Source organism: Mesocricetus auratus, unplaced genomic scaffold (genome assembly GCF_017639785.1).
Source record: "Mesocricetus auratus isolate SY011 unplaced genomic scaffold, BCM_Maur_2.0 Super-Scaffold_6731, whole genome shotgun sequence".
Taxonomy (NCBI): domain Eukaryota; kingdom Metazoa; phylum Chordata; class Mammalia; order Rodentia; family Cricetidae; genus Mesocricetus; species Mesocricetus auratus.
Genome location: NW_024429185.1, coordinates 5,745,923 through 5,761,068, shown reverse-complemented (window position 1 = coordinate 5,761,068; position 15,146 = coordinate 5,745,923). Strand labels below are relative to the sequence as shown.

The following is a 15,146-nucleotide window of genomic DNA, read 5'->3' as shown; positions in this document are numbered from 1 at the left end:
GGCAAAGTAGAGGAGCAGTTTAGGGTGATAGCACCTGGGCCAAGGGTGCACGTGCAAACATGACCCGCCTTCAGCAGAGTTCCCCTGGGAGCCCCAGACACCCTGGGATCCCAAGGCATGGGAGGCTATTCCTGGGTGATGAAATGGCACATGTGGACTCTGGGTTTCACTCGCGGGCCAACCTGACAGCACCTCCAAGGAAGTCTTCTTAAGTGCCAGCCATATGACCTCCAGGATCCGAGAAGAGCTCACACCTGGAGGCCCTGCACCACCAAGATGAGAGCCGTCTGTGTTGGTTCCTAAGGGCAAAGTGGGGTTTTGATTCTTTGTCAGGAGATGGAAATACCCAATTCTTGCCGTTGTAACTGTTGTGCATGCTGGGAATATCACCACCTGGCATCCATTACCTCTTAAGTGGAGCCCCGAGGGTCTACTGCTGGAAATAAGCTTGCCTCACCCAACAATGGTTTTCTCTCATTAAATGTGAAAGTAATATAAACTGTCCCTTTTCTCCTTGGCTGCCGGGGATATCAGAAAACAAGCTCACAGCTCACAATACAAGAGTTTGTATTGATTCTCAGCCAAAGGCCTGCCGAGGCTTTGCCTTTGCTTCAATCCCTAGAGTTTCTCAGCACTTTCTGTCAAGCCCCCAAGAAAACGCTTAGTTAAAACAACACGGGCTCGGCATTTTTCAAGCTCATCAGCTGTGCGTAGCTCGGGTTTGTGAGCGGTGAGATGGCTCACGGGAGTGATGCTGAGGCTTGAATTGGAAGGTGGCCGGGTGAAGCTCCACGTCATCCTACGGCTGAGAAGGGCCACATCAACCAGGACATCCAACAGAGGCTGCACACAGCTGCCTAAGCTCTTCTCACCCACCTGCTCCTTCCCATCACAGACGTCAATAGAGCAATACTCAGTCTTCAGAGTACAGCTGGAGTGGGCACAGTGGCTTTTAGATGAGGTAGAAGCCCAGGCAGGCCTTTGATTGTAAAACACCACAGCAAGCATACCCCGGGGCAAGAAGAGAAAGAAAGAGGGTGTGGGAAGACAGGCGAAGAGGGGGGCAGAAACAGATCTTTTTTTAATGACATTCAAAGTAAAAAGAAGATACAGTCTCAAAGGAAACAGGTATCAACCGAAAGAAACTTTCTTATGATTGTTCCACTTTCATGAAATATGAATCCAATTTTTAAAAGTTCATTTTAAAACAAAACAAAATAAGAGTGTCAGGCACACTGTATGCTCAGGAAATAAATCAACGTCAAGACAAACATAGATATCTTAGAAAGATACAAGATACATTTGTAAAAGATCAAAAGAGAAGACGCACAGGCATGCAGGTATTAAAAACAGAGAGATGGGCTGGGTTGGTGACCCAGTGAGTGAGGGCTCTTGCTCTGAAAGCATGAGAATCGGAGTTTGAATCCCAGCATCTCCATAAAAACATGGTATGGCTTTACATGGCAATGAGGGCAGCATTGTGGCCAGGCAGGCATATCATGCTAGCTGCCATTCCAGTCAGAAGGGAAGATACTGGTTCTATGACAGACACTGTCTCAAGGAAATAAGGTGGAGTACAATAGAGGAGAACATCTACTCTGGTCTCTGCATGTACACATAAGGGTCTGTGTTCACATGAATGCACCACACACACTACAAATAACCACAGACACACAATATAACCTACACACCATGTACACACACGCCATACAATGCAACACACAAACATACCTCATACACACATATTCATACATACACATACCATATACACAAATGCCACATATACACAACACATACATATGAGAAAAATGGAGATGTTAGAAAATGGAAACAATTCATGAAATAGACAATTGTGCACACGTGTGGCTCAGAACTGAACAAGTCATGCGGACATCATAAAATCCTATAATAATTACTTCTCTAGTGCTGTAAAGAGACACTATGATCAAGGTCTAGAAAGTTACAGTCCTTGATCATCATGGTGAGCAACATGGCACTGGGCATGCAGGCATGGAGGCGTAGTTGAGAGCTTACATCCTGATCCACAGAGATGAGGCAGAGAGGTGGGGAAGGAGAGGAGGGACAGAAAGGAGAGAGGGAGAGAGAGCAGAAAGCAGAGAGGGAGAGGGGGAGGGAGAGGGAGAGGGAGAGGGGGGAGGGGGAGGGAGAGGGAGAGGGAGAGGGAGAGCCAGAACCTATATTAGGTTTCTGAAACCTCAAAATCCACTTCTATCTTACCTCCTCCAACAAGGCCACACCACCCAATCCTTCCCAAACTGTTCTACCAACTAGGGACCAAACATTCAAATATATGAGCATATGGGGGGGCCATCCTCATTCAAACCATCCTCACCCCTTAACACAAAAAGAGTCCATAAAACAACATAGCAACTACATCCTAGGCAAATTAATCAATATCAAGAGAAGACATATCCTGATTAAGTTGCTACATACAATTCAAGACTAAAGAGGAATTCTTCTGGCCTTGAGGCATAAGTTACTTTTTAAACAGATAAATTAACTATTCCTAATACATTTCCATGGCATCATTCAATGTTAAAAGAAAATCTATATAGTTCTGAGTAAGTCCCAAGCTCTTAAGCCCAGCCAACCTGTCCTGTTAACACTACAAAGGTAGCTGTAGACAGTCCATGTTAAAGCATTTGTGGCTGTCCTTGTATCTCTTACTCATTAAACACAACCAGGAACTGAGGGATGGGGATGCTATTTTAAGAAATGCAATAAATCTGAATACAGAATTTGCCTTTTGCAAAACAGAAACTAAGGGTTGCATTCCCCCAACTAGGTAACAACACAAGTGACTAAACTTGGAACGTGGATGAATCAGAGGAAGGAAAGCGAATGGAACGTGTGGATTTTCTCTTTCTACTGCAACTCCTTAGTCGGTTCAGTGGGACACTAAAATACGCTTGAAGGACATTATAATTCCAATCATAGCTTCTTCTGTGAGTAGCTTTTCAACATGAGAAAGATCTTTTATGAATTAATCTTTTCAGAGTGAAGACACATTTGCTAGAAACCCAGCAGTTCCTTCTAGCATACTTAGATTCTTTTTTACTACGAATTTATGGAGGTAAAATTTAATGCATTAAAATGGGATATGTAAGATATCTCATGCAGTATTAAATTATTCATAGCCAGTAAACTGTCCTTTCTCTCACATGCATGTTAAGAAAGGTCATGTGAAAAAATGGTATTGAATTAATGTAAATAGTGTTTAGCTGTGGGTTGCTTTTAAAATAATCTACTCCTTGTTTTGATCTACATTGCACAAACATCTTGTAGCAGCCAACAATAACTTCTATAAGTTAAGTGTCCATCTTAAGTTAGAAACTCCAAGATGATCTTTCATCGAATTTACCAACAATTCTATTCTATGTAGACATAATGTATGTGGTTGTGCTTGCCACAGGACAGTGTATAGGGCAGAGGACTTCTCCGTGAACTTGGTTCACTCCCTCCACCATTATGAGGGCTCCAGGAGTAAACTCAGCCATTAACACAATGTTATGAGACAAGGAACCTCCGAAGCTGTCAGTTGAGTTTATTGTCTATTGGCCATCTACTTCTGGGCATGCAGCCTACCCTTAAGAGTAGTTTGTTTCTACAATGAGACTCCCTTTGTAGAAACCTAAATTTTCATGTACAAGTGGTTTTCAGTTGGAGATTGCTCCTGGGTCAGGGCTGAAAGCATGTGACCACTTCTCCTTTTACCTCTAGGACCCCAACTAGTACAGACCCCTGCAAGCTCTGTATATACTGCCTCAGTCTCCATGGGTTCCTGTTGATTTAGAGGGCCTTGTTTTCCTTCTTTCTTTCTTTTTTATTTTTGCCTTGTTTCATAGTGTCCTCCATATCCTCTGACAGCTCTTACAGTCTTCCTCCCTCTTCTTCCACAGAGATCCCTGAATCCTGAGAGGAGGGATTTACTATCTACTTTAGGGCTGAGTGTTCCAAGATCTCTCACTCTTTGCATAGTTCCTGGCTGTGACTTCTGTATTTGTTTCCATCTGTTGCAGAAGGACGTGTCTCCGATGATGGCTGAGCAAGCCACTGATCTAAGAGTACAGCAGGGTGTCATTAGGAGACATTTTATTGCTACTTTTTTGTTGTTGCTGTTGTTGTTTTGGAAAAATAGTATTTGGTTTTACCTTATGCCTCTGTGTATCTAGTCTCAGATTATGGCTCACCCAAGCAGTATATGGGTTTCATCTCTTAGAGCAGGCATTCAATTATTAGTTGATTACTCCCACAAACTTTGTGACACCATTACACTATCATATCTTGCTGGCAGAACACTGTTGTAGATCCAAGAGTTTATAGCTGGTTGGTGTTTAAGCTTCTCCGTTGGTAGTGTGCAAGTACTATCCCATACCAAAGATGTTGGGGTGAAGGCTCCAGGTAGGAACCAGCTCGACTTCTTCATGTTTAGTGAGTTCTGTAGGCCTTGTCTTCAGCAGTGGGGCCTTGCCATCAGATTGTGGAAAGCAACCTATTGTCTTGGCAGCAGCCTGGATTGTTTGACGGTTCCCATGGAACCCCTTTGGCTTAATGGATATTCGTTAAATTTAGGTGTGGAAAAAAAGAATTAGCTTTTCCAGCTATGTTTGGTCATTTGTTCTAGCGCTATGTTTTACACAATTTGTTTTTGATTGGGATTTGAAAGCAATCATTTTACTATGTTCTACATAGAATTAAATGCCCTAGGTTCTTATGATTTTACAGTCCACTTCTTCAGAGCCCAGCACACACTCAGAAACTCCTTGGCTGCACAGAAGAGACATCACTCAGTCTCTGCCACAGTGTGCATCTGCTCTGGGAATCTGTCTTTGTATGTACTATCCTTTGCAGCCCCTGGCTCTCACCTGTGGCTTCCATCTTACATTCCCAGATGACTTCAATGGTCTCTTCAAAGACAATTTGATTCTGATAAAAATAACTCAATTACAAAAGGATGCCTCTTGTGTCTTGAGCTAGAATGCTGAGAGTTACCAACCAGATTCTTCTACTGAACATCACTGACATCTTAATAATCTGAACCTAATGATAATAGATTTAAAAAATTAGCTAAGTCTTTCAGGATTCATAATTTGATAAAATAAACTGACTTCCTTAAACAAGGTAACTAAATCATTTGACTGGTTCACCTCAGCCTATATGTCGATTACATACTTAAACATAATGAGACCCGCTGTTGCTCAGTGGAGAGTTTCCAGTCACGTACACACAAACTCCACCAATGCACCCTGGAATAAAGGTCTACTTACTGAATGTCTATAAAGATGAGTCCCTAAAGCCTTCCTGCAACAGTTTTAAATTCCATCTCTTGGGGTATGTAGCTTAGAATAAGAAATAAACTGTGATTCAATCTCCTCTAGATGCAGTTAGAACTGGACAGCAAATGAGGCTAGTCTTCTGCTGAGCCAGGGTATCTTTCTTGTCCAGAGTCATCAATGACATGTGTTTTGTCACTACAAGCCAGTTCCTACCTGTTCCTGATGATTTTGAACTTCATTTGCTTGCCTTTGAGAATTTCATTTTTGGCTTTGGAGCCCAGGCTCAAGTCAGAACATGCAGCACTGGTTTACCCAATCAGAACTCAAGGTAACAAATGCAGCACTGGTTTATCAAGTCAGAATGAAGGTGACACCCGCAGCGCTGTTGATAGCCCATCCTTCCTAGACGTTACTTCGAGGGAAAATACATTCAAAACAAGGCTTTTCTAATTGCTTTAGGGAAAGGCAGATACAACTGGCAACCTTCGTATGAAGAAAACTGAGTGGAGTACAAAGGAGCCTTTGTACACGCAGTGGAAATGAAGACATTGCCAACAAATGAGCAGGGCTCCTTGCAAACAAACGCACCTGAAGTTCTGCATGAAGTGCCGGAACTTGTCCACCCTCCTCGCTAGGGGCACGATAACGTTGATAAGCGTGTTGGCCATGTTGAGTTTTTCCTTTTTTACTTTCATGATGGGGCCAAAGGGTCGAAATAGGACAAGCCGTTGGAATTCATGTTTATGGTCCCCTTTGAAGGTGAGCTCATACAAAGTGCCTTTGTCCCTTTCTGTTCGGTAGATCCCTACAAAGCAAAACAGGGAAACACGGTTTCAGAAAAATGAGCTTTGGCTATTCAGTATCCCTCTATAACCAAGATCTACCACAAATGCCTTTAAAGTTAAAATTAGATCTCCACATTCCATGATTAGAAAACTCAAAATATAATTAATATTCAAAGAACCCCATCAGTTTAAAAATCAGTTATGAAACCCTCATAAAGCAACAAGGAATGCTTGCAATATTAGATACAAAATTATTCACATATTTAGAATAATTTAAAAAGTCTATTAGGGATCTGATACAATCTTGATTAGGATTTGTTCTTTGCTGCTATTGTATCCATTTTACAATAACATTAAAATATGAACATTACTGTTTATTTAACTTAAAACTACATTAAAATTATCTCTTTGCAATTACATTCATTTCTGATGAAACAACCATCATGATTTATAGGGACATCTTTGAAGAAAACAGGGCTAAAAACACGTGCTCTTCCCATCCCAAAGCTTCCAGAAGCATTAAGAAAATACTCAACTATCCAGTGTGACGGAAGACACACATCATGCTTAGTTTCACGTCTTCCTGCCTCTAAGGACTGTGATTAGTAACCTCAGACTATATGTGTTTAAGATTAAAAGCCTGTGTTAAAGCTCTGGCCCCATGGTTGTACTGGGAAAAACGATTTCATCTTGGATGAGAAACATATTGTTTGACAAATATAACACCAATCAGCTAGTAACCAGGCAGGAAGTATAGGTGGGGCTACCAGACAAGGAGAATGCTGGGTAGAGGAAAGAGAGAAGTGGCTAGAGGGGACACCATGTAGATACCAGGAAAATAGGACGTGCTGGGTGTTTTCTGGTAAGACAAGGTCAGATGGAAATACATAGATTAGTAGTTATGGGTTAATTAATAAGAGCCATTGACCAACAGGTTATAATTAATAGACACCTCTGTGTCATTTGGGGCTAAATGGCTGCAGGACCAGGTGGGAAAGAAACTCCCTCTACAAAATGGCACCCACATGTTTCCATACCTCATTTATCTCACAGAGCAAACAATATCTTAGTGGCATAATCCACAGACTGATGCAGGAAAATGACAGGCTAAAGGCTTGCCTGGCCTTCAGAGTGAGTTCAAGGCCAGCCTTCTTTACTGAGTGAATCACTCATGGGCTTAGTGATGGAGTGTTTGTTTAGCATTGCCAGGCCCTGTGCTCAACCACAGCACCAGAAAGCTGGAGTGTTTACCGACAGGTCCCCACAGCGCTTGGCGCATGGTAAAGCATGCGTGCACGTCCCCTCGTCTTTAACCTCCCTGCTCCTGTCACTTCTGGTGAAACATGGCACCTTAGGAAGGAAGCGAAACAGAGAGACGTTTATTTATACTGCCTTCAGTCTGTGTTGAGTCCCACGCCACTGAGCGCCACCTGTCAGGTTGAAGGTGCTGCTTTGCCATCTCACTTAGCTCTTAGGAGGATGCTAGTTAAAGTGTACCCAACAGAACAGTCACATCTAAAAACCGAACAACTCCCTAAGTCCACTTTCTTCCCTGGGATCATGGGCAGTGTGGGTGTTTTTTTCTTAGATAAAAGTTAGTAACATCCACCAAATTAGGAGAGAAGCCTTTATCTTTGATTTATGCCATAATTCCCATTCCACATCTTTATCTTATTCTTAAGCCCCACATTAGCTGAAAATGTACCTCCTCGTCTCTGATTAGCTACAGAAATAATTCTCTGAGGGAACGTTCCGGCTGATGGTGAGTTACAGCTCTTGAGGGCATCTCACAAGTCATTTATTTCTCTTTTCTTCCTCGTTCTGCTGCCTGGTTACTTTTGTGGGAAGCATGCATCTTCTCTACACACAACTCTACTGAGTTCTCTTCTCTGTGTTTTGACTTTCAGGAGCTTTTTCATCCTAGAGCTCTGGTCTTGTAGCCTCTTTGATTTCATCCAAAGTTTAGATCTCTCTGAGGTGTAGGAAGGAGTCTGGTACTGTGAACTTTCAATGTGGCCTCATTTCTCACAGTCATCCAATGGGCCCGATTAAAATTCAAAAGGCACATTGCACTGGCAGTGAGCAAGGGTGACTGAAGGAATCAGTTTTCTTCTGAAACCTTGGCTGCTTACTGGGGTATGACAATGGGACATCCTGCTCTGCTACCCGCAATGTCAGGGATGCCAGGAGAATGGCCAACCTGCCATAGGAAAAAAAAAACATAGTATCCTTCTGCAACCAAAGAAGGAAAGAATAGGTTTATTCCTTTCCAGGCACTAAGGACGTCTTTGGAAATATCAAATAGTGCCTTCAAAGTCTGTTAATCCCTTTAGACAATCAGTTCCAACTGAGGAAACAGCCTCCAATGATGTCCACAGCAGTTAGTTAGATACAAGCTCTTCATAGAGACTAAACGAGGCCCAGTTGAATCACACAGGAGTCCAGTTGTCACAGAATGGCCCTTGAGGTTGGTGGCTGAGCCTTGACAAATGCTTTTGTTACTGGTGTCAGCAGTATAGATTCATCGCCCAGTTGTAAACCTGGAGAAAGCTGTTTTCACTTTAACTTGCAGATAAAAACATAACAGGGAGTAGGGGTTGTGGAAGCTCATATATTACTTGAAAGAGAAACTGAATTTGATCACCAAAACTCATACAAAAAGGTTTACATATGATAAACCTGACGTTAGACCCCTTAACTATATTCATCTTAAAAAGAAATTCTTCAATGGAATCGAATTGAACACCCGACATTAACCCATACACGTATGAACCCCTGGCCTTTGACAAAGAAGCTAAAATTATACAATGGAAAAAAGAAAGCATCTTCAACAAATGGTGCTGGCATAACTGGAGGCTGACATGTAGAAGACTGCAGATAGATCCATGTCTATCGCCATGCACAAAACTTAAATCCAAATGGATCAAGACCTCAACATAAATCCAGCCACACTGAACCTGTTAGAAGAGAAAGTGGGAGGCACCCTTGGAGGAATTGGTACAGGAGACCCCTTCCTGAATACAACTCCAGTAACACAGACACTGAGACCGATAATTAATAAATGGGACCTCCTGAAACTAAGTAGCTTCTGTAAGGCAAAGGACACAGTTGGCAAGACAAAAGGGCAGTCCACAGAATGGGAAAAGATATTCACTAACCCTACATCTGACAGAGGGCTGATCTCCAAAATTTACAAAGAACTCAAGGAGCAAGTCTCTAAAACATCAAAGGACCCAATTAAAAAGTGGGGTACAGAACTAAATAGAGAATTCCAGCAGAGGAATTCTAAAATGGCAAGAGACACTTGAGAAAGTGCTCAACAACCCTAGCCATCAGGGAAATGCAAATCAAAACAGCTCTGAGGTACCATCTCACTCCTGTCAGAATGGCTAAAATCAAAAACACCAACCACAGTTTATGCTGGAGAAGTTGTGGAGAAAGGGATACACTCCTTCACTGCTGGTGGGAGTTCTGACTCATACAGCCACTTTGGAAATCAGTATAAAGATTCCTCAATAATGAAAATCAGTCTACCACAAAATCCAGCAATTCCACTCTTAGGCATATACCCCAAATATGCACATTCATATAGCAAGGATGTCTGTTCCACTATGTTCATAGCAGCATTATTTGTAATAGCCAGAACCTGGAAGCAAACTAGATGCCCCTCAACTGAAGAGTGGATAGAGAAAATGTGGTACATTTACATGATGGAGTACTATTCAGCGGGAAAAAAAACCCAATGGGATCTCTATATTTGCAGGCAAATGGATGTCACTAGAGGAAACCATCCTGAGTGAGGTAACCCAGTCACAAAAAGAGAAACATGGCATGTACTCACTCATTTATAGATTTTAGACATGAATCAGGGGAGTGCCAGCATACAATCCCACTGTCAGAGAGTCTGGGAAACAGAACCTTCATCCAGCGACTGATGAAAGCAGAGGCAGATACCCACAGACAAACACTGAACTGAACTCCTGGAATCCAGTGTCAGAAAGGGAGAACTGATGGACAAAGAAATTAAGACTGGGCTGGTTTAACCCACAGAAACAGTTGACCTGAACAAGGGGGGAGCTCTTGGACCCCAGATTGATGGCTGTGTGGAAAGCATGGGACTGACCCAGACCCCCTGAATGTGGGTGTCAGTGAGGAGGCCTAGGTAATCTATGGGGCCTTGGGTAGTATTTATCCCAGGAGTACAAATAGACTTTGCGTGCCCATGCCACAATATGGGAGGCTCTCTCAGCTGGGACTCTTGGGGGAGGGCCTAGGCCCTGCCCTGGATGAATTGACAGTCACTGGAGATCCACCATGGAGGGCCTCACCCTCTCTGTGGATTGGAGTGGAGATTGGGTGGGGGACTGGGGAACCTGCTGGGGAAGGTGGGGGAGGAGGGGAGGGAGCTGGAACATGTGAAACAAGCTTGTTTCTAACCTAAATTTAAAAAATTAAAAAAAAATAAAGAAACAGTAAAAAGAAAAAAAACCTCCTCAAATTGAGATCCACCACAGCTGCTGGAGAAGGTACTTTAGCCTGCCTTGTGTCAACTTGCAGCACAGCAGCTAAGGAGTACTTTCCTCTGTGGAACCTTCAGTAACTTCAGAGACTTGGAGAGAAAGGGAACGGGAACACCCAGAGGCATGGGTGTTTTCGGCATGTCACATGGCCACCACAGAACAAAGGGCCACACAAACACCTTTCTTACACAGGCTGGGTATTCATAATTGGAAAACTCAAAATGTACTAACAGTGCTCATAAGCTTTGCATTTTAAACAATTTTAGATTTCATATTTTCTGATTAATTTGGTAAAATGTCAGCAAATATTCCAAGATCTAAAATTCTCCAAAGGGGGTAGATGGTAGGTGGGGGGAGGGAACAGGAGGAGGGGAGTGAGGAAAAACTGTAGTCCCTATGTAAAATATTTTTAAAATGTTAATTAAATAAAAAATTAACAAGGAAAAAAATCCCCCACCAAATCTGAACCATGTCTGATGCTAATGTTCTTAGACAAAAGATATATCATTTATGGACTGTCATAATATAGTCATGTTATTATTATGCAAAATAAGCATAAAACATAAAACAAGATCTTGTAGCTCTAGCTTGCATCTTGTGTAGACACACCTCTGGTCCCTGCAGTCCATTCCTTACTTTGGGTTTGGTGTTTCAGCTCTCTGTGCAAACACTCTAAGGGACTCTTTTCTTATTTGGGGCCCAGCTCTGCAACCCTCAGCTAATAGAGTGCTCCCATGAAAGAAACAGCTCTATAGCTGCTGTGTGTGCTCTCCCTCTCCTCCATCTGCTGCTTCCTGCATCGTGGGAATGAAACCCATGACCCGCCTGATGCAGAGTAAGCAGCATTCTCTCATCCACCCATACTCCCAGCCCTGCTGCACAGCCATTCCTTACTAGGCCAGGAACCACCCGGCTAACTGGCTTTCTCCCATCTCTATGTGCTATAGCCAGCTTGGAAATCAAAAGGATAAGGGATGCACTTCTTGCTATCACTCCACATGAGTATACTTAAAGTAGCCAATCCTGAATGGCTGGCTGAGCCCACGCAAAATTCCTCCCACCTCTCACCAGGAAAACACCTTCGTTATTCTCAAGAATCCCACTCAGTCTCCCCTCATTCATCCCCACCTTTCCAGCCTTCCTAACTGGAACCCAGGTTTCTTACCTAGAGCCCAGGACTCTCACCTAGAGCCAGATCTCTAGCCTAGACAGCTAGCTGCAGTCAAATGCTGACCAATGTCCTTGTCTCCAGGTCTCAATTCATGTTGAATGCATCATTTGGTTCTTAAGCTGCCTATAACACCATGTAATTTTGTCCTTGCCTCTCAGCTTCCGTAGCCTACAGAAAAAGCACCAGTGCATATCCTGGCTTCAAGACCCTCCATACTCTGTCACTGATCTGCTGCCATAATTGAACATTTTGTCACTGCCTAGGGTACAGTTTGGGCCACAGTCAAGCTGATTTAGGTTGAAGACATGTAGCCACTTGTCCCCATGGAGAATCTAGAAGGAACCCGGGTACATTCTCAGTGGGAATGTAAAGTGGTGCAGCTGCTGTGGGAAAAAGTTTGGAAATCCCTCAAAGGAGTTAAATACATGTTTACGGGTCACACATACAGCAGGTAAGAGAGACAACACAAGCGTCCACTGAGAGATGGATAAACAATATGCATACAATGGAATATCATTCATATGAAAAAGGAACATAATTTGACATGTCTGACACAGGTAGATTTTTGAGAACACTGTGCTAAATGAAGTATGCTAGCCACACAGTAAGAAATACTGGATAAAGTCACTTTTATAAGATACTCAAACAGTCAGAATAAGAAACAGAAAGAAAATGAGCATGGCCAGGAGACAGGAGGGAGAGAAATGAGGGGTTACTGGTTCGCAGATGTGGTTGTGGGTTTTCCTTGTTTTGTCTTTTATACTGCTAGGGATTGAATTCTGGCCCTTGTATACATCAGGAAAGCAATCTAACATTGAGATACACCCATAACCCCACGGTTTTCATTTGGGAAGATAAACTTATTCTGGAGACAGGTGGCGGTGACGGCTGTCAAATTAAGTGAACACTCTACATTACTAAGTGATTAACTTAATGGTAAGTGAGTTTTTCAGCAGACTGCTCTCCTCTGAAAAGGTCTTATGCTTTCTCCCAGGCTTCCCATCTACCTCCTCACCTTTCTAACCTCAACTTCCTCCCTGTGGGAAAGCGGCTGCCACATTCTCAACCCAAAGCAATCTCTCATCCTCCATGCAGCTTTTTCCTCACAGCCCTTGAACTTTCCTTACTAAACCACTTTCTTGATACCCCAGAATGAAAAAGGGTGTGGAAACTGTCTGGCCCAGACATTTGAGCCACCTGAGACCCAAGGAAGCTATTGTTTGTCTCAAGGCCCACTTGTTACTGGCTGCCTGGCTTATAGGCCTGACTCCCCGGAGACACTGCTCACACATACGCTGACAACTGGAGTAGGGAAGCCAGGAGCTGGGAGATTGCTGCCTGGCAGTCAGAAGCAACAGACCGGAGGGGAGGAACCTGCTGTACTGGGCTTCCATACTCATAGGTGGTCCCTATACACTCACAGGGGGCCTTAGCACACACATGGGTGGTCCTTGCACACTCACAGGCGATTGTGCACACTCACAGGTGGTCCCTGTACACTCATGGGTGTTCTTGCACACTCACAGGTGGCCTTAGCACACCCATGGGTGATTCCTGCACACTCACAGGTGGTCCCTGTACACTCACAGGTGGTCCTTACACACTCACAGGTGGTCCCTGTACACTCACGGGTGGTCCTTGTACACTCACGGGTGGTCCTGGTACACTCACAGGTGGATTTAGCACACCCATGGATGATTCCTGCAGACTCACAGGTGGTCCCTGTACACTCACGGGTGGTCCTTGTACACTCGTGGGTGGTCCTTGCACACTCACGGGTGGACTTAGCACACCCATGGGTGATTCCTGCACACTCACAGGTGGTCCCTGTACACTCACGGGTGGTCCTTGTACACTCATGGGTGGTCCTTACACACTCACAGGCGGTTCCTGCACACTCAGTTTTCTCTCCCTTTATAGGTAATTTTGACAGTTACTAAGTAAGGTGAACTCCAGTCCGTGAAACAGTGAAGAAGCGAACGGTGAGAAGCGTGACTTTTGTGGGGAAAAGATTTCCAATAAGAAAAAAAGACTATAGGCATTCTAGGACCCCATTAGGATACCAAAATATGAGGAGAAAGCTCAAATCCCTTATACTAAATAGCATAAAATTTACATATAACTTGCATGCTTTAAATAATTTTGGTTGCTCATAAATAATTTTGGTCACACACACACACACCCAAAGAGCAAAATTTACATAATTGTTTCCCTCTATTGTTAGGGATTAATGACATAAAAAGGTCTGCACATGCTCAGTACTGCTGTGATCATTTTTGAGTAGTTTCAGTCCAAGGTTGGTTCAATGCACAGATGCTACAGAGGGCTCTCGTCAGGAGGAAACAGAGACTGGTGAACTGCCAACAGAGGATGAGACAGAACATTACATTTTAAAGATTATATGAGCATAGCAACTTCCCATTTTACAAAACCCCCTGGTGTAAACTGCCTCTAAAGACTACACACCTGCTTCTCTCCAATTCTAGAGGAACACAGGCTATGCATTCTGCACACAGAGAAGATAAGCAAGTGCAGAGAAAGAATTTACTCTACAATGATAGTATTCCCTGTTGCTACTTGCTACTTCAGCTATCTAAACAATTCCACTTAGATGGCATGTCATCCCTAGACCTCATAAAAATCATCTTTTAAAATTTCTCCATAGTACATCTGGTGAAGTCACAGATTGAAATAGGCAAGTCTGATGCCTAATTTTTACTCTACCCAGACTTTCTGGAAACTTCACTTAGCTAAAGTTGCTTCTTGCTTCCTCAGAAGTACTAGCAACTGTCTTCTATCACAATAAGCCTGATGGGATTAGACAATAAGGAGACAATGAAGATACATGTGAGATTCCAGTGTTTTCCATGTGAGGCATCATGTTTCCCTTCTGATTGGCAGTCTGAGTGAAAGCTGGGGCTCACTGACAGTGCCTCACATTGCAAGAGATGGCAGCTAACCAAAGACAGGGTCAAAATTCAAAGGATGGTCTTCCAAAGATCTGAGTTCAGTTTGCAGTATCCAAATCAGATAGTCACAACTATCTGTAACACCAGCTCCAGTGGCTCAGATACCCTCTTCTGGACTCCAGAGGCACCTGCACACATGTAGCAATACACACACACACACACACACACACACACACACACACACACACACACGCACACACACAGAGAGAGAGAGAGAGAGAGAGAGAGAGAGAGAGAGAGAGAGAATAAACCTTTTCTGATAAAGGAATCATGATTCTGAATTTATATACTAGAGAAGAAAGCACTCAGGTAAGCAAAGTATATAAACTATATGACGGGCACATCACAGAATCAGCCTGAGCAGTCAGAGAGTAGAAAGAAATGCATCTCCACCTGATGAAAGT

At 43.3% G+C, this 15,146-nt stretch overlaps 1 protein-coding gene across 8 annotated transcripts in view; it reads right to left on the bottom strand.

Moving 5' to 3' along the window:
• Csgalnact1 (chondroitin sulfate N-acetylgalactosaminyltransferase 1) overlaps positions 1-15,146 on the bottom strand; it is a 340,304-nt gene that overhangs the window by 40,311 nt on the left and 284,847 nt on the right. For all 8 annotated transcript variants that reach the window (XM_021230186.2, XM_013117195.3, XM_013117196.3 and 5 more), the window contains one exon: positions 5,886-6,102. In XM_021230186.2, the coding sequence (XP_021085845.1) occupies positions 5,886-6,102 (217 nt within the window). The remainder of the gene's footprint in view (positions 1-5,885; positions 6,103-15,146) is intronic.